Genomic DNA, 23,538 nt, shown 5'->3' on the forward strand with positions numbered 1-23,538 from the left:
CTAGATTTCTGGTATGTGGTACAATCCCTAATAGCTTTGTGTAAATGTTTCTCTGCTGGTTTGACTCCTCTATTAACAATCTATTTTTGCAACCCCATGATACCCAAGTGCCTTGACTGACTTCTGGTATGCTTACAAATGGAAGTAGTAGGATGGCTCCTCCCAAAGTTTTGGGGACTGTCCCTTCTTTAAGTGGTTACCTGAATTGCTGCTTTGATTAGTTAATCAGCTTCAGCATTATATTGTGCCCCGTCTGTGTTTTGTTTGATATGAGCCAAGGTATGATGCATAAATAAATATCTTCAGAGTGGTAGCCAATGTGGTGATTTTTAGAACTCTTTACCCCCAAATGTTTCAGCCTGTGTTTTCCAGCCTTGATCAAGTAGTTAGCACACAAGCCATCAACCAGGGATCAGTGAAAATATAAACCTTAGGAAAATGTCTGTCAAGGGCATGCTATATTGCTAGAAGTACTGCATATTGCTTAGCCAATTGGATACTTTTGTCTATCCCTGTTTGGAAATCAGAGTGTTTAAAAAGGGTGAATTTTATGCATTGAACTGTCTGGCCACCTTATGCTCTATGCTCAATCCATCAGCAAAGAAATACTATTGCTTTTCTTTTTACATGAGTGCTGATGATTCCCACTTAATTCCTTGCTTAGCAAAAGTCAGAGACATTTCTTGGGGTTTTGACAAGTTAACCTCAGTGGCAAGGTTTGTGACAGTTGTTTCTTCATGGAATTATGACACTCCAGTAGAACTGGGTTTAGCCTAATCTTGCAGATAACATTTCTGTTTTAATTAGTAAACCTCTATTGCTGATCCAGTTTTGCAGGGAACTTTTTCCATTACTCAGGTCATAATAGGAATATTGGTCTATAAGTCAAAGCCTCTGCTCTAGTAAGAACTTCATTTTGATAAATGCCTAATACACCACTAGGAGTTTCCTCTCGTGGTGAATACTTATGGGCTTAGTTTGGGACTTTGCTTACCCTAAAGATCATGGATAGACATTTATCTGTCTGGTCAAGAGCATCCATGAAGCAAAATCACAGGTGTCAAGAAACTTCCAATTTTGAGTTCTACCCTGCTAGTTTATCTAGTACTTATTATTGTTCAGATCCACACTGAGAAGTAGATATTCACAGGTGACATGATAGCTGGGGACCAGCAAATATTGGTGATAAGAAATGTATTAAAGCCAGAATCCAAACATTCCTATCAAGTATTTGACATTCTTTACCAGTATGGGAGATTGAAGTGCTAGGAGTTTGTATTTTACTAGGTTGGGAAATAGTTTACCCTTCTGAATTCCAAATGTAGTCCCAAAATGTCAACAGATTGGAAGAGGTTTTATGCCTTATGCAGGGCATTTGCACATCCCCTGTCTGTGACATGTTTGCTCACAGTTGTGATGGCCTATAAAACAGAGTCTTGGTCAGGTTCAATGAGGAGGATGTCATCAATATAATGGCAGAGCCAAGTTTCTAGTGGGATGTGCAGCAGAGATCTAGGTCCTGTCTGCAAAGCACATGTACTATTACAAGATTATTTACATATCCCATAGGCAACCAAGGAAAGATACCTTCGACCCTGAAAGGTGAAGATGAATTGTTACTCTCCTGCAATATTTTTAATGAACAGAACATATTAGTCAAGTCTGTTACTTCAAACTGTTTATCTATATTTCTTTGAATGTTAAGGTGAAGATATCTGGTAGGGATGCTCTAAAAAAAGGAACAGCCTTGTTCAACTCTCTATAGTCTATAATTAGCCTCCACTTATCAGTAGTGGCTTTATAGCACAGGTCATACCAGGGAATTGAAAGGTGAGATAGGAGGAATCAATACCCATTCTTTAAGTCAAGCCATAATCCTTCAGTGCCTTGTCTTAGCTGATACTGTCTCATAGGTAAGGGATCGATAACTGGTTTTTACCATGCAGTGCCCACCAATAGCATAAAAGCCTTAAGTTTGTTCAATGAAATACTTGCTAACTGAAGAGCTCCATTCCAGTAATGGATAGAGGGATAGTCTTGGCAGAAGGGACAGAAGTTACAACCAAACAAACTTTTTTTTTGCAGAACTGGGTGAATTTCAATAGATAAGTGGGTAATTATTACTTTAATCATTCCTCTTCCCAAGCTGATCACCTCCTGTGTTGGGAGGAGAGTTGAGGGGTCCTTTTAAAACATGAGTGATTTCTGGGATAAGGGAGGTTTGAAAAACCATGTCCAACAGAGCCAGCCAGTGGTGGTTAGATTTTGAAATACAAAACTATAGTTTTGTTTGTTTGTTTGTTTTTTAATTTTTAACATTATATTGTACTATAGTTGATTGACAATGTTATGTTAGTTTCAAATGTACAGCAAAGTGATTCAGTTATATACATATCTATTCTTTTTCAAATTATTTTCCTATTTAAGTTATTACAGAATATTAAGCAGAATTCCCTCTGCTATACAGTAGGTCTTGTTGGTTATCTATTCTAAATATAGGAGTGTGTATGTCAATCCCAAACATCCAATCTATCCCTCCCACCCCCACCCTTCATTCCTGGTAGCCAAAACTTCATTTTCTATGTCTGCAAGTCTCTTTTTGTTTTGTAAATAAGTTTATTTGTATCTTTTTGTTTTGATTGCACAAATAAGTGATATTATATGATATTTGTCTTTCTCTCTCTGACTTACTCCACTTAGTATAATAATCTGCAGACCCACCCATGTTGCCAAAAACAGCATATTTCATGCTATTTAATGGCTGAGTCTCCATTGTACATATGTACCACATCTCACTATACCCATTCATCTGTAGATGGACATTTAGGTTGCTTCCATGTCTTGGCTATTGTAAACAGTGCTGCAGCGAACATTGGGGTGCATGTATCATTTTGAACCATGGTTTTCTCTGGATATATGCCCAGGAGTGGGATTGCTGGATCACATGGTAGCTCCATGTTTAGTTTTTTAAAGAACTTTCATGCTATTCTCTGTAGTGGCTCTACCAGTTTGTACAGTTTGTACCAGTTTGTAGGAGGGTTACCTTTTCTCTACACCATCTCCAGCATTTACTGTTTGAAGACTCTTTGATAATGGCTATTCTGATTGTTGAGAGGTGACATCTCATTGTAGTTTTGATTTGCATTTCTCGGTGGCTCAGTGGTAAAGAATCCACCTGCAATGCAAGAGACTTGCAGGGTTCAATCCTTAGGTCAGGAAGATCCCCTGAAGATGGCAACCAACTCCACTAATCTTACCTGAGAAATCCCGTGGACAGAATTGCCTGGCAGGCTACAATCCATTGGCTTACAAGAGAGTCATGCACAACTTCACAGCTAGACAACAACAACAACAATAATTAGCAATGCCAAACATCTTTTCTTGTGCCTCTTGGCTATATGTATGTCTTCTTTGGCAAAATGTCTATTTAAGTGTTCTCTCCATTTTTCAATTGGGTCATTTTTTTTTTTTCAAACTTATTCTATGAGGCCACCATCAACCTGATACCAAAACAAAACAAGGATACCAAAGGAAAAAAAATTACAGGTGAGTATCACTGTTGAACATGGATGTAACAGTCTTCAACAAAATACCAGCAAACTGAATTCAACAATTTATTGAAAGGATCATACACCATGATCAAATGGGAGTTTTCCTAGGGATGCAAAGAATTTTCAATATTCACAGACTAATCAGTGTCATACACTACGTTAACAAATTAAAGAATAAAAACCACATGATCATCTTCTGCAATATGTGCAGAAGAAAACTTTTGACAAAATTCAACATGCATTTATGATGAAAATACACCAGAAAGTGGGCATAGAGAGAACCTACTTCAGCATAGTAGTGTATGTGTGTGTACTCAGGTGTGTCCGACTCTTTGTGAACTCCATGGACTACTTCAGCATAATAAACCCATATATGACAAATGTAGAGCTAACATCATACTCAACCGTGAAAGACTGAATGCATTTTCTCTAAGATCAGGAACAAGAAAATAATGTCCACTGTTATCACTTTTATTCAGGATAGTTTTAAAAGTCCTACTATGGGAATCAGAGAAGAAAAAGAAATTAAAGGAATCCAAGTTAGAAAAGAAGTAAAGCTGTCACTGTTTGTAGATGACATGATACATACATAGAAAATCCTGAGTTCAGTTCAGTCACTCAGTCGTGTCCGACTCTTTGCAACATCATGGACTGCAGCATGCTAGGCCTCCCTGTCCATGACCAACTCCCAGAGTTTCCTCAAACTCATGTCAATCGCATCGGTGATGCCATCCAACCATCTCATCCTCTGTCATCACCTTGTCCTCCCACCTTCAATCTTTCCTAGCATCAGGGTTTTTTCAAATGAGTCGTTCTTCGCATCAGGTGGCCAAAGTATTGGAGTTTCAGCTTCAGCATCAGTCCTTCCAATGAATATTCAGGACTGATTTCCTTTAGGATGGACTGGGTGGATCTCCTTGCTGTCCAAGGGACTCTCAAGAGTCTTCTCCAAAACCACAGTTCAAAAGCATCAATTCTTAGGCGCTCAGATTTCTTTATAGTCCAACTCTCACATCCATACATGCCTACTGGAAAAACCATAGCCTTGACTATTGGACTTTTGTCGACAAAGTAATGTCTCTGCTTTTTAATATGCTGTCTAGGTTGGTCATCACTTTCCTTCCAAGGAGTAAACATCTTTTAATTTCATGACTGCAGTCACCATCTGCAGTGATTTTGGAGCCTAAGAAAATAAAATCTGTCACTATTTCCCATCTATTTGCCATAAAGTGATGGGACCAGATACCATGATCTTAGTTTTCTGAATGTTGAGTGTTAAGCCAACTTTTTCACTCTCCTCTTTCACTTTCCTCAAGAGGCTCTTTAGTTATTCTTCGCTTTCTGCCATAAGGGTGGTGTCATCTGCATATATGATGTTATCGATATCTCTCCTGGCAATCTTGATTCCAGTTTGTGCTTCATCCAGTCCAACATTTGTCATGATGTACTCTGCATATAAGTTAAATAAGCAGGGTGAAAATATACAGCCTTGACGTACTCCTTTCTCGATTTGGAACAAGTCATTTGTTCCATGTCCAATTCTAACTGTTGCTTCTTGACCTGCATATAGGTTTCTCAGGAGGCAGATCAGATGGTCTGGTATTCCCATGTCTTTAATAATTTACCATAGTTTGTTGTGATCCACACAAAAGGCTTTGGCATAGTCAATAAAGCAGAAGTAGACTTTTTTTCTGGAATTCTCTTGCTTTTTTGATGATCCAACGGATGTTGGCAATTTGATCTCTGGTTCCTCTGCCTTTTCAAAACCCAGCTTGAACATCTGTAAGTTCTCTGTTCACATACTGTTGAAGCCTGGGTTGGATAAACTTGAGCATTACTTTGCTAGTGTGAGATGAGGGCAATTATGTGGTAGTTTGAACATTCATTGGCATTACCTTTCTTTGTGATTAGAATGAAAACGGACCTTTTTCAGTCCAGTGGAAACTGCTGAGTTTTCCAAATTTCCTGCCATGTTGAGTACAGCACTTTCACAGCATCATCTTTTAGGATTTGAAATACCTCAGTGGGAATTCCATCAGCTCCATTAGCTTTGTTTGTAGTGATGCTTCCTAAGGACCACTTGTATTGAACATTCCAGGGGTCTGGCTCTAGGTGAGTGATCACACCATCATGCTTATCTGGGTCATGAAGATCTTTTCTTTTTAGTTCTTCTGTGTATTCTTGCTGCCTCTTCTTAATATCTTCTTCATCTGTTGGGTCCATGCTATTTCTGTCCTTTATTATGCCCATCTTTGCATGTAAAGCTCCTTTGGTATCTCTGATTTTCTTGAGGAGATCTCTAGTCTTTCCCATTCTATTGTTTTCCTCGATTTCTTTGCAGTGATCACTGAGGAAGGCTTTCTTATCTCTCCTTGCTCTTCTTTGGAACTCTGCATTCAAATGGGTATATCTTTCCATTTCTCCTTTGCCTTTAGCTTCTCTTTCTTTTCTCAGCTATTTGTAAGGCCTCATCAGACAACCATTTTTCCTTTTTGCATTTCTTTTTCTTGGGATGGTGTTTATCACTGCCTCCTGTACAATGTCACCATCCTCCATCCATAGTTCTTCAGGCACTGTGTCTATCAGATCTAATCCCTTGAATCTATTTCTCACTTCCACTTTATAACTGTAAGGGATTTGATTTAGGTCATACCTGAATGGTCTAGTAGTTTTCCCTACTTTCTTCAATTTAAGTCTGTATTTGGCAATAAGGAGTTCATGATCTGAGCCAGAGTCAGCTCCTGGTCTTGTTTTTGCTGACTGTATTAAAGCTTCTCCATGTTTGGCTGCAAAGAATATAATCAATCTGATTTAGGTATTGACCATCTGGTGATGTCCATGTGTAGAGTTTTCTCTTGTGTTGTTGGAAGAGGGTGTTTCTATGACCAGTCCGTTCTCTTGGCAAAACTCTATTAGCATTTGCCCTGCTTCATTCTGTACTCCAAGGCAAAATTTGCCTGTTACTGCAGATATCTCTTGTATTCCTACTTTTGCATCCCAGTCCCCTATAATGAAAAGGACATATTTTGAGAGTGTTATTTCTAGAAGGTCTTGTAGGTCTTCATAGAGCTGTTCAACTTCAGCTTCTTCAGCATTACTGGCTGGGGCATAGACTTGGATTACTGTGATATTGAATGGTTTGCCTTGGAATGAACAGAAATAATTCTGTCGTTTTTGAGATTGCTTCCAAGTACTGCATGTCAGACTCTTATGTTGACTATGATGGCTTCTCCATTTCTTCTAAGGGATTCTTGCCCACAGTAGTAGATATTAATGGTCATCTGAGTTATATTCACCCATTCCAGTCCATTTTATTTCAGTGATCCCTAAAATGTTGATGTTCACTCTTGCCTTCTCCTGTTTGACCATTTCCAATTTGCCTTGATTCATGGACCTAAAATTCCAGGTTCCTATGCAATATTGCTCTTTATAGCATTGGACTTTACTTCCATCACTAGTCACATCCACAACTGGGTGTTGTTTTAGCTTTGGTCCCATCTCTTCATTCTTCCTGTAGTTATTTCTCCACTGATCTCCAGTAGCATATTGGGCACCTACCAACCTGGGGTGTTCATCTTTCAGTGTCCTACCTTTTTGCCTTTTCATACTATTCATGGGGTTCTCAAGGCAAGACTAGTGAAGTGGTTTGTCATTCCATTTTCCAGTGGACGACATTTTGTCAGAACTCTCCACCATGACCCGTCCATCTTGTGTGGCCCACACGGCATGGCTCATAGTTTCATTGATTTAAACAAAGCTGTGGTCCATGTGATCAGATTGGTTGGTGTTCTGTGATTGTGGTTTTCAGTCTTTGGGATTTTTTTAGAAAATCCTAACAATGCTACCAAAAGACTACTAGAGCTCATGAATGAATTTGGTAAAGATATAGGTTACAAAATTAATATACAGAAATCTGTTACATTTCTGTAAACTAAAAATGGAAGAACAGAAAGAGAAATTAAGGAAACAATCCCATTTACCATCACATCATAAAGAAAAAACAATACCTATGGAATAAAAAACCTTTACTCCAAAACCTAAGATGCTCATGAAAGAAATAGACTTCCCTGATGTTTCAGAAGGGAATCTATCTTCAATGCAGGAGACCTGGGTTGGGAAGATCCAGTGGAGAAAGAAATGCAAACCACTTCACTATTCTTGCCTGGAGAATTCCATGGAGAGAGGAGCCTGGCAGGCTACAATCCATGGGATCACAAAGAAAGAAAAAGAAGGTGACACAACCAGATGGAAATATACACCATGTTCTTAGACTCAATCAATACTATCAAAATGACTGTACTACCCAAGGCAATCTACAGATTCAGTGCAATCTCGATCAAATTACCAATGGCATTTTTCACAGGACTAGAATAAGAAACTTTAAAATTTGTATGGACACACAAAAGACCCCGAATAGCCAAAAAAAAAATCTTGAGAAGAAAAACAGAACTGGAGGAATCAGGCTCCCTGACTTCAGACTATACCCCAAAGCTACAGTAATCAAAATGATATGGTACTGGCAAAAAAAAAAGAAAGAAAAGAAATATAAGTCAACGGAACAGGATAGAAAGTACAGAAATAAACCCACCTACCTATGGTCAGTTAATCTTTGACAAAAAGAGGCAAGAATATACAATGGAGAAAAGACCATCTCTTCAATAAGTGGTGCTGGGAAAACTGGACAGCTATATATAAAGAGTGAAATTAGAATATTTTCTAACACCATACACAAAATGAAACTCTAAATGGATTAAAGACCTAAATGTAATACTGTATACTATAAAGCATAAACAGAACCATCTCTGTCATAAATTTGAAGCACTACCTTTTGCCATCAGTCTCCTAGAGTAGTGAAAATAAACACAAAAATAAACAAAATGGATCTAATTAAGCTCAAAAGCTTTTGCCTAGCAAAGGAAACAATAAATAATATGAAAAGACAACCCAGAGGATGAGAGAAAATATTTGCAAATGATGCAACCAATGAGGGGTTAATCTGCAAAATTTACAAACAGCTCAAGCAGCTCAATACCAAAAAATAAAATTAAATTAAAATTTTAAAAAAAAACTATAGTTAAGATGGCAAAGGGTGATTTTCCACTAGAAGGGGCCAGCTCCTACAGCCACCCCTTCTGTGACTGCCAGATCACTATATGGAGGTTGGTGCCTGCTACTGGAGGAGATCAGAGGTAATCTTTGCAAGGGTAGCTATTTTGAAGGTGATGCCTGTTGTGGATTGTAATCTAACCCTAGTAAATATTGTAATTGCTCCACCAATTTACCAGAGAATATCCAATTTGGATTTCTCTTGTTTCTTAGGATCCAATATAACCACTCTTGTTCATCTCATACTTCACACTTAAGCAGGGACCTGGTTATAATTGGTTTGTATAGTGTAGAGGAAAGAGACATCCCTATTGATAGCAATTTTAATTTAGGCCAAATAGGGTATTGTTTGTATAATTAACAAGTGATGCTTGACTCTGAGTTTCTCTTTCATGTGTTTCTATTAAATGTAGTGCAGCTGTGACCTCTTCAATTGTTTTAACATTAGCTGTTATGGCTCATAAAGAGAACTGAACTTATACTTAACAGAGAAGAGGGTATGGCAACCCACTCCAGTATTCTTCCCTGGAGAATCCCATGGACAGAGGAACCTGGTGGGCTAAAGTCCATAGGGTCACAAAGAGTCAGACACGACTGAAGCAACTGAGCATGCACATGTGCACACATAACAGAAGCCCTCCTGACAAACAACTAGATAGACTCAAGATATAATTAAGTCACTTCTGGACTTGCAAAGTCATCATACTACATGCCATGGTGCATCCATCTATTGCTTAATAAGTCCACTCCAACATCCCAGCTGACAGAGGACATATTTGGCCTCAGGTAGTATTTTCCATTGACAGTCTGCCTAGGCCTTTATCAGTCCTAATATAGAATGGTCAACCCTATAAGCCATAAAAATTCACATCAAAAGGAATATGTGGACTGGAGTCCAAAGCTTTCTCTATTGGTCAGTCCAACCTTTCACACTAATTGTATAGGATCCTTTATTAGGCACACCATTTTTCCATTCTGAGCAACCAACTGCTTTAATTTAGCACCCATAAGGTGAATTTTATTCCTCCCCAGATCTATTCTATATGGCCAGGCAGCCTCTTTTTTACTTGGCTCCAGGGTTAGTTCTTCAAGAAGAGACTAGGACTCAGGGGCACTGAGTACAACAGTCTGTTTACCCTGCCATTACCCCTACCATACTTTGGCCTCAGACCAAACAACGGGGTGGGCGGGGGGGAGCGGGGAGACACAACCCCATCCATCAACAGAAAGTTGGATTAAAGATTTAATGAGCATGCTCCTGCCCATCAGAAAAAGACCCGTTCAGTTCAGTTCATTAGCTCAGTCGTGTCCAACTCTTTGCGACCCCAAGAACCACAGCAAGCCAGGCCTCTCTGTCCATCACCAACTGCCAGAGTCTACCCAAACCCATGTCCATCGAGTCAGTGATGCCATCCAACCATCTCATCCTCCATCATCCCCTTCTCCTCCTGTCCTCAATCCTTCCCAGCATCAGGGTCTTTTCCAATGAGTCAACTCTTCGCATGAGGTGGCCAAAGTATTGGAGTTTCAGTTTCAGGATCAGTCCTTCCAATGAACACTCAGGACCGATCTCCTTTATGATGGACTGGTTGGATCTACTTGCAATCCAAGGGACTCTCAAGAGTCTTCTCCAATACCAAAGTTCAACAGCATCAATTCTTTGGTGCTCAGCTTTCTTTATAGTCCAACTCTCACATCCATACATGACTACTGGAAAAGCCATAGCCTTGACGAGACAGACCTTTGTTGGCAAAGTAATGTCTCTGCTTTTTAATATGCTGTCTAGGTTGGTCATAACTTTCCTTCCAAGGAGTAAGCATCTTTTAATTTCATGGCTGCAATCACCATCAGCAGTGATTTTGGAGCCCCCAAAAATAAAGTCAGGCACTGTTTCCACTGTTTCCCCATCTATTTGTCATGAAGTGATGGGACTGGATGTCCATCTGGATCTTAGTTTTCTGAATGTTGAGCTTTAAGCCAACTTTTTCACTCTCCTCGTTCACTTTGATCACGAGGCTCTTTAGTTCTTCTCTTTCTGCCATAAAGATGGTATCATCTGCGTATCTGAGGTTATTGATATTTCTCCCAGCAATCTTGATTCCAGCTTGTGCTTCCTCCATCCCAGCGTTTCTCATGATGTACTCTGCATGTAAGTTAAATAAGCAGGGTGACATTATACAGCCTTGACAAACTCCTTTTCCTATTTGGAACCAGTCTGTTTGTCCATGTCCAGTTCTAACTGCTGCTTCTTGACCTGCATACAGGTTTCTCAAGAGGCAGGTCAGGTGGTCTGGTATTCCCATCTCCTTCAGAATTTTCCACAGTTTATTGATCCACAGCCAAAGGCTTTGGCATAATCAATAAAGCAGAAATCGATGTTTTTCTGAAACTCTCTTGCTTTTTTGATGATCCAGCAGATGTTGGCAATTTGATCTCTGGTTCCTCTGCCTTTTCTAAATCCAGCTTCCCTACAATCAGTCTCTCCCATCAGGAAGCTTCAACAGCCTCTTATCCTTATCCATCAAAGAGCAGACACAATGAAAACCACTATCATAGAAAATTGACCAAACTGATCACGTGGATCACAGCCTTCTCTAACTTAATGAAACTATGAGCCATGCCATGTAGGGCTACCAAAGAGGGATGGGTCATGGTGGAGAGTTCTGACAAAACGTGCTCCACTGGAGAAGGGAATGGCAAACCACTTCAGTATTCTTGCATTGAGAACCCCCTGAACAGTGTGAAAAGGAAAAAGATAGGACACTGAAATAAGAACTGCCCAGGTCTGTAGGTGCTCAATGTGGTACTGGAGAAGAGTGGACAAATGACTCCAGAAAGAATGAAGAGACAGAGCCAAAGAGAAAACAATACCCAGTTATCAGTGTGACTGATGATGGAAGTAAACTCCGATGCCATAAACAGCAATATTGCATAGGAACCTGGAATGTTACGTCCTTATGAATCAAGGCAAATTGGAAGTGGTCAAACAGGAGATGACAAGAGTGAACATTGACAATTTAGGAATCAGTAAACTAAAATGGATTGGAATGGGTGAATTTAATTCAGATGACCATTATATCTACTACAGTGGGCAAGAATCCCTTAGAAGAAATGGAGTAGCCCTCATAGTCAACAAAAGAGTCTGACATGCAGTATTTTGGGTGCAATCTCAAAAATGACAGAATGATCTCTGTTTTTTTCCAAGGCAAACCAATCAGTATCATAGAAATCTGAGTCTATTTCCCAACCAGTAATGCCAAATAATCTGAAGTTCAATAGTTCTATGATGACCTATGAGATCTTCTAGAACTAACACCAAAAAAAAAAGGTCCTTTTCATCATAGTGGACTGGAATGCAAAAGTAGGAAGTCAAGAGATACCTGGAGTAACAGGCAAGTGTGGCCTTACAGTAAAAAATGAAGCAGGGCAAAGGCTAACAGAATTTTGTGAAGAGAACACACTGGTCATAGCAAACACAGTCTTCCAACAACACAAGAAGTGACTCTACGCATGGACATCACCAAATAGTCAATACCTAAATCAGATTGATATATTCTTTGCAGCTGAAGATGGAGAACCTCTATACAGTCAGCAAAAACAAGACCGGGAGCTGACTGTGGCTCAGATCATGAACTCCTTACTGCCAAATTCAGACTTAAATTGAAGAAAGTAGGGAACAGCACTAGACCATTCTGGTATGACCTAAATCAAATCCGCTACAATTATGCAGGGAAAGTAACAGATTCAAGGGATAAGATCTAATAGACAGAGTACCTGAAGAACTATGGATGAAGGTTCAAAACAATGTACAGAAGGCAGTGATGAAGACTATCTCCAAGAAAAAGAAGTGCAGAAAGGAAAAATGGTTGTTTGACGAGGCCTTACATATAGCTGAGAAAAGAAGAGATGGTAAAGGCAAGAGAGAAAAGGAAAGATATACCCATTTGAATGAAGAGTTTCAAAGAATAGCAAGGGGAGATAAGAAAGCCTTCCTCAGGGATCAGTGCAAAGAAATCGAGGAAAACAATAGAATGGGAAAGACTAGAGATCTCTTAAAAAATTAGAGATACCAAGGTAACATTTCATGCAAACATAGGCACAATAAAAGACAGAAATGATATGGACCTAACAGAATCAGAAGATATTAAGAAGAGGTGGCAAGAATACACAGGAGAACTTTACAAAAAAGATCTTCATGACCCAGATAACCACAATGGTGTAATCACTCACCTAGAGCCAGACATACTGGAATGTTCAAGTCAAGTGGGCCTTAGGAAGCATCACTACGAGCAAAGCTAGTGGAGGTGATGGAATTCCAGTAGAGCTATTTCAAATCTTAAAATATGATGCTGTTAAAGTGCTGCACTCAATATGCCAGCAAATTTGGAAAACTCAGCAGTGGCCACAGGACTGGAAATGGTCAGTTTGCATCCAATACGAAAGATAGGTAATGCCAAAGAATGTTCAAACTACCATACAATTGAACTCATCTCACATGCTAGCAAAGTAATGCTCCAAATTTTCCAAGCCAGGCTTCAACAGTACATGGACTGAGAACTTCCAGATGTTCAAGCTGGATTTAAAAAAGGCAGAGTAACCAGGGATCACATTGCCAACATCAGGTTTGATCATAGAAAAAGCAAGAGGGTTCCAGAAAGACATCTACTTCTGCTTTATTGACTATGCCAAAGCGTTGATTGTGTGGATCACAGCAAACTGTGTAAAATTCTTTAAGAGATGGGAATAACAGATCACCTGACCTGCCTCCTGAGAAATCTGTATGCAGGTCAAGAAGCAACAGTTAGAACTGGACAGGGAACAGCAGACTTGTTCCAAATCAGGAAAGGAGTACACCAAGTCTGTATGTTATCACCCTGCTTATTTAACTTATATGCAGAGTACATCATGTGAAATGCCAGGCTGGATGAAGCACAAACTGGAATCAAGATTGCTGGGAGAAATATCAATAACCTCAGATATGCAGATGATACCATTCTTATAGCAGACAATTGAAGAGGCGCTAAAGAGGCCCTTGATGAAAGTGAAAGGTGAGAGTGAAAAGGCTGGCTTAAAATTCAGCATTCAAAAAACAAAGATCATGGCATCTGGTCCTATCATTTCATGGCAAATAGATGGGGAAACAATGGAAACAGTGACAGATATTAATTTCTTGGGCTCTGAAATCACTGCAGATGGTGAATGCAGCCACGAAATTATAAGAAGCCGCTCTTTTGAAGAAAAGCTATGACAAACGTAGACAGCATATTAAAAAGCAGAGACATTACTTTGCCAACAAAGGTCCATCTAGTCAATGCTGTTTGAGTACTCTTGTATGGATGTGAGAGTTGGACCATAAAGAAAGCTGAACACCAAAGAATCGATGCTTTTGAACTGTGGTGTTGGAGAAGACTCCTGAGCGTCGCTTGGACTTCAAGGAGATCCAACCAGTCCATCCTAAAGGAAACGTGTCCTGAATATTCATTGGAAGGACTGCTGCTGAAGCTGAAGCTCCAATAATTTGGCCTCCTGATGCAAAGAATGGACTCACTGGAATAGACCCTGATGCTGGGAAAGATTGAACGCAGGAGAAGGGAACAACAAAGGATGAGATGGTTGGATGGCATCACCAACTCGATGGACATGAGTTTGAGCAAGCACTGGGAGTTGGTGATGGACAGGGAAGCCTGGCTTTCTGTAGTCCATGGTGTCGCAAAGAGTCATATGCTACTGAACGACTCAACTGACCTGAGGCCTCAGGAAAAGAGATGACATATCTCTTTATCCAGCTGAGATTTGGCCCCTCCTTTTTGGCCCTCCCCTTTTGCTACTTCAATATCTCTTACGTTTGCAATCCGTTACCAGGAAAACAGGGTAAGTTATCCTCATCACTATCATGATGATACTGTGTTGCCTTTCCCTCTAGTGGAAACTTCATAGGGTCCTACCTTCCATTTCATCTCCCCCAGAAGTTTAATCTTCTACCTCATCTTTAGGCAGTGTTCTGGTGAGAAGCACCCTCTGCAGAACTCAACACATAGCTAGTTGAGCTCAGACGCACCTGTTCAGTTACTGTACAGAAATTCATCTTATTTATGTCTTGCAGATGCTGAGTGCACTTTCTCAGGGTATGCAAAGCAAGTAGGCATTAAATAACTAAAAACTGCTTATTTGGGCTATGTAGAAAATGACTGGATGGGTAAAATTTTGAGTTTGGCGCTGATGGGCTTTTCAGCTAACAGGTCCCAGCCTTCTGTGAAGAAGTAAATAATATAGAGCCATATGCAGAGGCCTTTTTTTAGCTCATTTATATAACAGCAATCTATAATAGTATAATCACTGTGGTAGTCAGTTTTTCAGTTTCCTAAAAAGCTAAACATGCAACTACCATTTGATCTAACAATTGCACTAATTGCACTTCTGGACATATATCCCAAATAAATGTAAAATTTTGTTCACAGGAAACCTATACACTAGTGTTTAGCCAAAAACTGAGAACAACCCAAGTTTCCCTCAATAAGTAAATTGTTCATATGTAAACAAACTGGTACATCAATGCCAGTGATTATTACTCAGCAATAAAGAATGAACTATTGATACATGCAACACCCTGCAGAGAATTGTAATGAAATTTTAAAGCTAATCTCAAAATATTACATACTTTATGCTTCCATTTATATAAATTTTTTGAAAGGCAAAATTAATAGTTAATGGTTAAGATAATGATTACCAAGGGTTAAGGACAGGGTTGAGGGATAGAAGGTTCAGAGCTGTGTGTGGCTATAAAAGTACAGTAGAAATATTCCTTATAAAGGAATTGTTATCTTGAATATATCATATTTGCCTAGTTGTGATATTATACTACAGTTATCCATTGAGGAAACTGGATACAGCTTTTTGGGGATTACTCTTTACTATTCCTTTTTACAATTGTAGTAAAATACACATAGCACAAAATTTATGATCTTAACCATTTTTAGGGGCTTCCCAGGTAGCACTAGTTGTAAAGAAGCCAGCTGCCAGTGCAGGCGACATAAGAGATGCAAGTTTGATCCCTATGTCAGGAAGATACTCTGGAGAAGGAAATGGCAACTCACTCCAGTATTGATGCCTGGAGAATCCCATAGACAGAGGAGCCTGGTGGTCTACCGACCATGGGGTCGCACAGAGTCAGACACAACTAAAGTGACTTAGCACAATGATCATTTTTAAGTGTACACTTTAGTAATGTTAAGTATATCTGAATTGTTCAGTCTCCAGAAATTTTTCATGTTAGGAAACTGAATCTGCACCCATTAAGTTTTCTATTTCCCTCACTCCATCCCCTGACAACTACCATTCTACTTTCTATCTCTATGAATCTGAACACTCTAGATACCTCATGAGTGGAACCATATATTATATGTTCTTTCATGCCTGGTTGATTTCACTTAGTATGATGTCCTCAAGGTTCATCCATGTAAAACTTCTGTCAGAATTTTCATTCTCTTTCAAGGCTGAGTAATATTTCATTGATTGCATATCACATTTTGTTTATCCATTCACCTGTATATAAACAACTGTATAACTTCTACCTTTTGGTTTTTGAAATTAATCCTGCTATGAACATTGGCATAAAAGTATTTTTGAGGCCCTATTTTCAAATTCTTTTGAATATATACTGAAAAGTAGAATTAATGGATCATATGGTAAATCTGTTTTTAATTATTTTGAGGAATAACCATTGTGTTTTCCATAGAAGCTATACCACGACACAAATAGTTCCAATTTCTCCACATTTTTACCAATTGTTTCTCTGTTTGCTTGTTTTGAAATTCTAGCCATTCTAACGGGTACGAGATGATATGTCATGGTTTTAGTTTCCATTTACCTAATGAGTTGGTGTGGTTCAGTCACTAAGTCATGTCCAACTCTTTGCAACTCCATGGATTGCACCATGCCAGGCTTCCCTGTCTTTCACTATTTCCTGAACTTTCCTCAAACTCAAGTCCATTGAGTCGGTGATGCCATCCAACCATTTTATCTGGTTGCCCCCTTTTCCTCCTGCCCTCAGTCTTTCCCAGCGTCAGGGTCTTTTCCAATGAGTCAGCTCTTTGCATCAGGTGGCCAAAGTATTGGAGTTCCAACTTCAGCATCAGTCCTTCCACTGAATATTCAGGGTTGATTTCACTTAGGATTGACTGGTATGATCTCCTTGCAGTCCAAGGGACTCTCAAGAGTCTTCTCCAACACCACAGTTCAAAAGCATCAATTTTTTGGCACTCAGCTTTCTCTATGGTCCAACTCTCACAAACATACATGACTACTGGAAAAACCATAGCTTTGACTGTAGGGACCTTTGTCAGCAGTGATGTCTCTGCTTTTTAATACACTGTCTAGGTTTGTCATAGCTTTCCTTCCAAGGAGCAAATGTCTTTTAATTTCGTGGCTGCAGTCACCATCTGCAATGATTTTGGAGCCCAAGAAAATAAAGTCTGCCACTGTTTCCATTGTTTCCCCATCTATTTGGCCACAAAGTGATGGGACTGGATGCCATGATCTTAGTTTTTTGAGTGTTGAGTTTTTTTTTGTTTTTTTTTTTGTTTGTTTTTTTGGTTTTTTTTTTTTTGAGTGTTGAGTTTTAAGCCAGCTTTCTCACTCTCTTCGTTCACCCTCACCAAGAGGCTCTTTAGTTCCTCTTCACTTCCTGCTGTTAGAGTGGTATCATCTGCATATCTGAGGCTGTTGATATTTCTCCCAGACATCTTGATTTCAGCTTGTATTTCATACAAACCAGCATTTCACATGTTGTACTCTGCATATAAGTTAAATAAGCAGGGTGATAATATATAGCCTTGACGTGTTCCTTTCCCGATTTTGAACCAGTCTGTAGTTCCATGTCCAGTTCTAACTGTTGCTTCTTGACCTGCATACAGATTTCTCAGGAGACAGGTAAGGTGATCTGGTATTCCTGTCTCTTTAAGAATTTTCCACAGTTTGTTGTGATCCATTCAGTCAAAGGCTTTCACTTAGTCAATGAAGCAGAAGTAGATGTTTTTCTGGAATTCCCTCGCTTTTTCTTTGATCCAGTGGATGCTGGCAATTTGATTTCTGGTTCCTTTGCCTTTTCTAAATCCAACTTGTACATCTGAAAGTTCTTTGTTCACGTACTGCTGAAGCCTAGCTTGAAGGATTTTGAACATTACCCTGATAGCATGTGATACCCTAATGATTAGTGATGATATCTTTGTATGCTTATTGTCCGTATGTATCTCTTATTTGGAAAAATTGTCTCTTCAGGTCCTTTTTTTAACTGGAGTATAGTTGGTTTACAGTGTTGTATTGGTTTCAAGTATACAGCATAGTGGTTCAGTTATGCATACTCATATAATTTTTTTTCTTTTTCAGATTCTTCCCTCATATAGGTTATTATAGAATATTGATTAGAGTTTCCTGTGCTGCACAGTAGGTTGTTGTTGGTTATCTATTTTATATATATTTGTGTATGTATGTTAATCCCAGGATCGTAATTTATCCCTCCCCCTACATGATTCCCCTTTGGTAACCATTGGTTTGTTTTTGAAATCTGTGAGATCTGTGAGTTCATTTTAGTTGCCCAGTTGTGTCCAACTCTTTGCCAACCCCATAGGCTGTAGCCCAATGCCAGGGTTCTGCAGCCCAACAACACTGGAGTGGGTTGCCATTTTCTTATCCAGGGGTTCTTCCCAACCCAGGGATTGAACCTGGGGTTCCTGCATTACAGGCAGTTTCTTTACTTTCTGAGCCACCTGGGAAGCCCCTGAGTGATTTCATATGATATTTGTCTTTGTCTGAGTTCACTTAATATGATAATCTTTAGGTCCATGCCATGTTGCTGCAAGTGGCATCATTTTTTCTTTTTATGGCTGAGTAATATCCCATTGTATATATGTACCACGTCTTTATCCATTCCTCTGTCAATATTTGCTTCCATGTCTTGACTTTTGTAAATAGTGCTGCAATGAACATTGCTGTGCATGTATCTTTTTGAATTGTGTTTTTCTCTGATATATATATGTGTGTGTGTGTGTGTGTGTGTGTGTGTGTGTGTGTGTGTGTGTGTGTGGAGTAGGGAGTAGGATTGCTGAATCATATGGTACATCTGTATTTAATTTTTTCATGAACCTCCATACTGGCCTCCATACTGGTTGTTCCAATTTATCAGTACATTCCATCAATGCTGTAGGAGGGTACCCTTTCTTCCCACTCGCTCTATCATTAGTTGTTTGTAGACTTTTTAATGATGGCCATTCTGACCAGTGTGAGGAGATACTTCGTTGTAGTTTTGATTGGCATTTCTCTGACAATTAGTGATGTTGAGCATTTTTTTCACGTACTTTTTGTACGTGTCTTCTTTGAAAAAATGTCTATTTAGATCTTCTGTTCATTTTTTTATTGGGTTGTTTGTTTTTGTGACATAGAACTGCATGAGCTCTTTGTATATTTTGGAGATTAATCCCTTGTCAGTCACAAATATTTCTCCCCATTCTGTATGTTGCCTTTTCATTTTGTTTATGGTTTCCTTTGCTGTACAAAGGCTTTAATTAGTACAAAGTTTAATTAGTCCCATATTTTAAATTTTTGTTTTCATCTTCATCACTCTAGGAGGTAAATTAAAAAATACTGCTTTGATATTCTGGTTCCTGCCCAGTGGTGTGGAGAGCTGGGTCTTGTCTCTCTGATTTGCAGGGCTGTGCTCAGGAAGACTTTAAGCTACTTCTCTGCTGATGGGTGGGCCTGTATTCTTGCCCTGTTGGTTGTTTGGCCTGAGGCATTCTAGCACTGTAGCCTACAGGCTGTTTGGTGAAGCTAATGTCCAGGAGGGCTCATGCCAATGAGTTCTACCCAGAACTGCTGCTGCCAGTGTCTTTGTCCCCAGAGTGAGCCACAGCCACCCCTGCCTCCGCAGGAGATCCTCTAATATTAGCAGGTATGTCTGGCCCAGTCACTTATATGGTCACTACCTTTTTTCTCCTGTGTCCTGGTACACACAAGAACACTTGTGCACCCTCCGAGAGTGGAGTTTGTTTCCACCAGTCCTGTGGAATTCCTTGATCAAATCCCAGTGGCCCTCAGAGTCAGATCTTCTGGGGGATTCTCCCAGTGCCAGACCATCAGACTGGGAAGTCTGATGTTGGGCTCAGAAATTTCACTCCTGTGAAAGAACTTCTGTACTATAATTGTTTAGCAGTTTGTGGGTTGCCCACCCAGCAGGAATGGGATTTGATTTTATTGTGATTGCACCCCTCCTACCATCTCCTTGTGACTTCTTTGTCTTTGGATGTAGGGTATCTTTTTTTTTGATAGGTTGTAATGTTTGTTTGTTTGTTGTTGTTGTTGCTGGTTGTTTAGCAATTAGTTGTGATTTTGGTGTTCTCATAAAAAGGTGTGAGCTCATCTCCTTCTGTTCCACCATCTTGAGCTAATCTCATGTCAGATTGTTCTACCTATGTTTTTCTCTAATTTTATAGTGTCTGGCCTTAAACTTAGGTCTTTGATCCACTTTGAGTTTAATTTTTGTGTGTGGTGTTAGATAATGTTCTCATTCCATTCTTTTAAATGTAGCTGTCCAATTTTCACAGCACCACTCTTTGAAGTGGCTGTCTTTTCTCCATTGTATATTCTTGCTTCCTTTGTCAAAGACATGTTGACCATAGGTGTGTGGATTTATCTCTGGGCTTTCTATCCTGTCCCACTGATCAATATTTCTGTTTTTGTGCCAGTATGATCCATACTGTCTTGATTACTGTAGCTTCATAGTATAGTCTGAAGTCAGGGAGCCTGATTCCTCCAGCTCTGTTTATTTCAGGATTGCTTTGGCTATTTGGGATCTTTTATGTTTACATACAAATCTTAAAAATTTGTTGTAGTTCTCTGAAAAATGACATTGGTAATTTGATAGGGATTGTTTTGAATCTGTAGATTGCCTTGGGTAGTATAGTCATTTTTACAGTTTTGATTCCTCCAGTCCAAGAACATGACATATCTATCCATCTGTCTGTGTCATCTTCAATTTCTTTCATCGTTGTCTTATAGTTTTCAGAGTACAGATTCTTTTCTGTAAGTAGATTTGCCCCCAGGTATTTCATTCGTTTTGATGTGATGTTAAATGTAATTGTTTCCTTAATTTCTCTTTCTGATCTTTCATTGTTGGTGTATATGAATGGAAGAGACTTCTGTGTATTAATTTTGTATCCTACAACTTTACCAGATTCATGTTTGCCTTTACCACTGAGCCTTCCCATTTGCAATTTTATTGTCTTAGTTGTGGACTTTTCATTTCTTCCTAAAGAAGTTCCTTTAGCATCTGTTGTAAGGTTTTTTTGGTGATGCTGAATTCTCTTAGCTTTGATTGCCTGCAAAGGTTTTGATTTCTCTGTCAAATCTGAATAATAGCCTTGCCAGGTAGAATATTCTTGGTTGGAAGTTTTTCCCTTTCATCACTTTATATATATCATACCACAAGCTTCTGGCCTGCAGTTTCTACTGAAAAATCAGCTGTATATATTTATGTTGTCTGTTGCTTTTCCCTTGTTGCTTTCAATATTTTTGTTTGTTTGTTTTTAATTTCTGTCAGTTTGATTAATATGTGTCTCAGCATGTTCTTCCTTGTGTTTATCCTGTATGGTACTCTGTACTTCCTGGACTTGAGTGAGTGTTTCTTTTCTCATGGTAGAGAAGTTTTTGGCTATTATCTATTCAAATGTTTTCTAAGACTCTTTCTCTTTCTTCTCCTTCTAGGACTCCTATAATGTAAATATTGGTGCTTTTAACATTGTCCCAAAGGTCTCTGAGACTGTTCTCATTTGTTTTCATTCTTTTTTCTTTATTCTGTTTCATGGCAGTGATTTCCCCCACTCTGTTTTCTAGCTCATTCATTAGTTCTTCTGCCTCATTTATTCTGCCACTGATTCCTTCTAGTGTATTTTTTTCATCCCAGTAATTGTATTATTTATCTCTGTTTGTTAAATCTTGTAGCTCTTTCTTAAATATTTCTTGTCTCTTCTCAGTCTACCTCCATTCATTTTCCAAGATTTTGAAACACTTTTACTATCATTACTCTGAATTCTTTTAGGTAGATTGTCTACCTCCACCTGACTTAGATGTTTTTCTGCAGTTTTATCTTGTTCCTTCATCTGGAACATACTTCTCTGCCATCTCATTTTGCCTGATTTTCTGTGTTTGTGGTTTCCTTTCTGTATGCTTGCAGGACTATAGCCCTTCATTCTTCTAGTGTCTGCTCTTTGGTGGATGAGGTTGATCCTGGGGCTTGTGCCTGCCCACTAGTGGCTGGAGCTGGGTCTTATTCTTTGGGGTAGGCAGGGTATGTCAAGGGGTGTGTGTTAGAGGTGGCTATGAGCTCAGTACAACTTTAGGCAGCTTGTCTTCAGCAGAGATCTTTCTGCTAAGAACTTTACTTTTAAATTATGAGCATGTCCTGTGTTTTTAATGTTATCATAGTTACCTTACTTTTGAGATCTGCCTACCTACCAAGCTAATATTTTCTTGACATGAACAAAACATAAATAATCTATTTCTTTAGCTAAACTAACCCACTTTTTTTTTCTTTTTGTTTATTCAAGGTTCTGGTGTGGGATGTATAACCGCTTTGACAAAGGGTTGCAGCCCAAGCAGAGTATGCTAGAGAGCCTCCTGGAAATTAAGAAGCAGAGATCAATGCTGGAGGCAGATGTGCACAAACTAGAAAAGGTGAAAAGTTGAATCTCAAAAAGAGAATCTCTTACACCTTCTGAGTAGTCCTAACTCACTTGGAATTGATTTGGTACTTGTGAGAAGCAACCTGGCTGGCTTGTTATCCTCTCTGCTTTCCAAGCATCCTGTGTCTATAAAGCTCTGATGCACAGCTCTTCTTTTTTTTTTTTTTTTAACCTCCCATATCAAGTGGTAAATATCACAGTCAGCTAGTTAAGCCAGTTTGTTCCCTTTTTGGATCTGGATGGAATTAGGAGGAGGAACAAGAGAGAATTTCATGGAAATAATGGAGGTATTTGTTATCCATAAAGAAAATAAGTATAACTTCTTGGGTGTACTAAGGAGAACAATGACATTGCTATTTCCAACAAGGAAAACCTTTTAAAAAATCTGATTTCCTTCCCATGCAGATGATAAACTCTGTTCATTGAATGGTTCTTTTGCTTTAGAATATGATTATGTGTTGATTTCCTTTATGATACCAGCAAAACCAAAGTCACACAGTTGTTTTTAATTAGAGTTGAACAAGTCAACAGGGATTTCTTTTAAAAAAAATGGAAAATGCTGAACTGCTTCTGGAATCCAGAGGTCCCTAGGGTATGTTTGAAGTAAAGGGGAGGGACACTTCTTAGAAAAGAATTCTTAGAAAGGGTATGCTGCTTAGGAACTGGGCGTGAACCTCCTTTCCATCAGATAAGGCATAGCATTTCTGCTGCTCCCTGTAAGTAAACAAATATCCTTTTATTATTAAAATAAATGTATTGTGGTTGCATCAGATCCTAAACTTTTGAATGTCCTCTTGAAAAGCAACAGTCAGTTACTTAGTTCCATTAAAAAAAAAAAAAAAGATGAAGACAAGTGAGGGAAAGGAAGAAAACTGAAGTATGACTTAAAATCAGGAAACAAAGGAAACAAGCAGCCCCAGGAAAGAAGCCATAGGCAGAACTGAGAAGTAAGGAACCTTTCTCCTGCCTCCTCTTTTACCTATTAGCAACCTCCTCCACAGGGTCTCCAGAGCAGGTCCTCTATTATAAACCTAGCCCTTTTACTTATTCCTGTCTAATTCCTAAGAGAATCAGATTCATTCTGTTAACAGACAGAATCATATCAACTCTCTGATTCTAAAGTTAAAAAGTAAGTAAGGCTTCCTTTT

At 39.0% G+C, this 23,538-nt stretch overlaps 1 protein-coding gene across 2 annotated transcripts in view; it reads left to right on the plus strand.

The window, feature by feature from the left end:
* MTMR8 (myotubularin related protein 8) overlaps positions 1–23,538 on the plus strand; it is a 249,806-nt gene that overhangs the window by 189,359 nt on the left and 36,909 nt on the right. For both annotated transcript variants that reach the window (XM_043457715.1, XM_043457716.1), the window contains one exon: positions 22,256–22,382. In XM_043457715.1, the coding sequence (XP_043313650.1) occupies positions 22,256–22,382 (127 nt within the window). The remainder of the gene's footprint in view (positions 1–22,255; positions 22,383–23,538) is intronic.

This window comes from Cervus canadensis, chromosome X (assembly GCF_019320065.1).
Source record: "Cervus canadensis isolate Bull #8, Minnesota chromosome X, ASM1932006v1, whole genome shotgun sequence".
NCBI classification, from domain to species: Eukaryota; Metazoa; Chordata; class Mammalia; order Artiodactyla; family Cervidae; genus Cervus; species Cervus canadensis.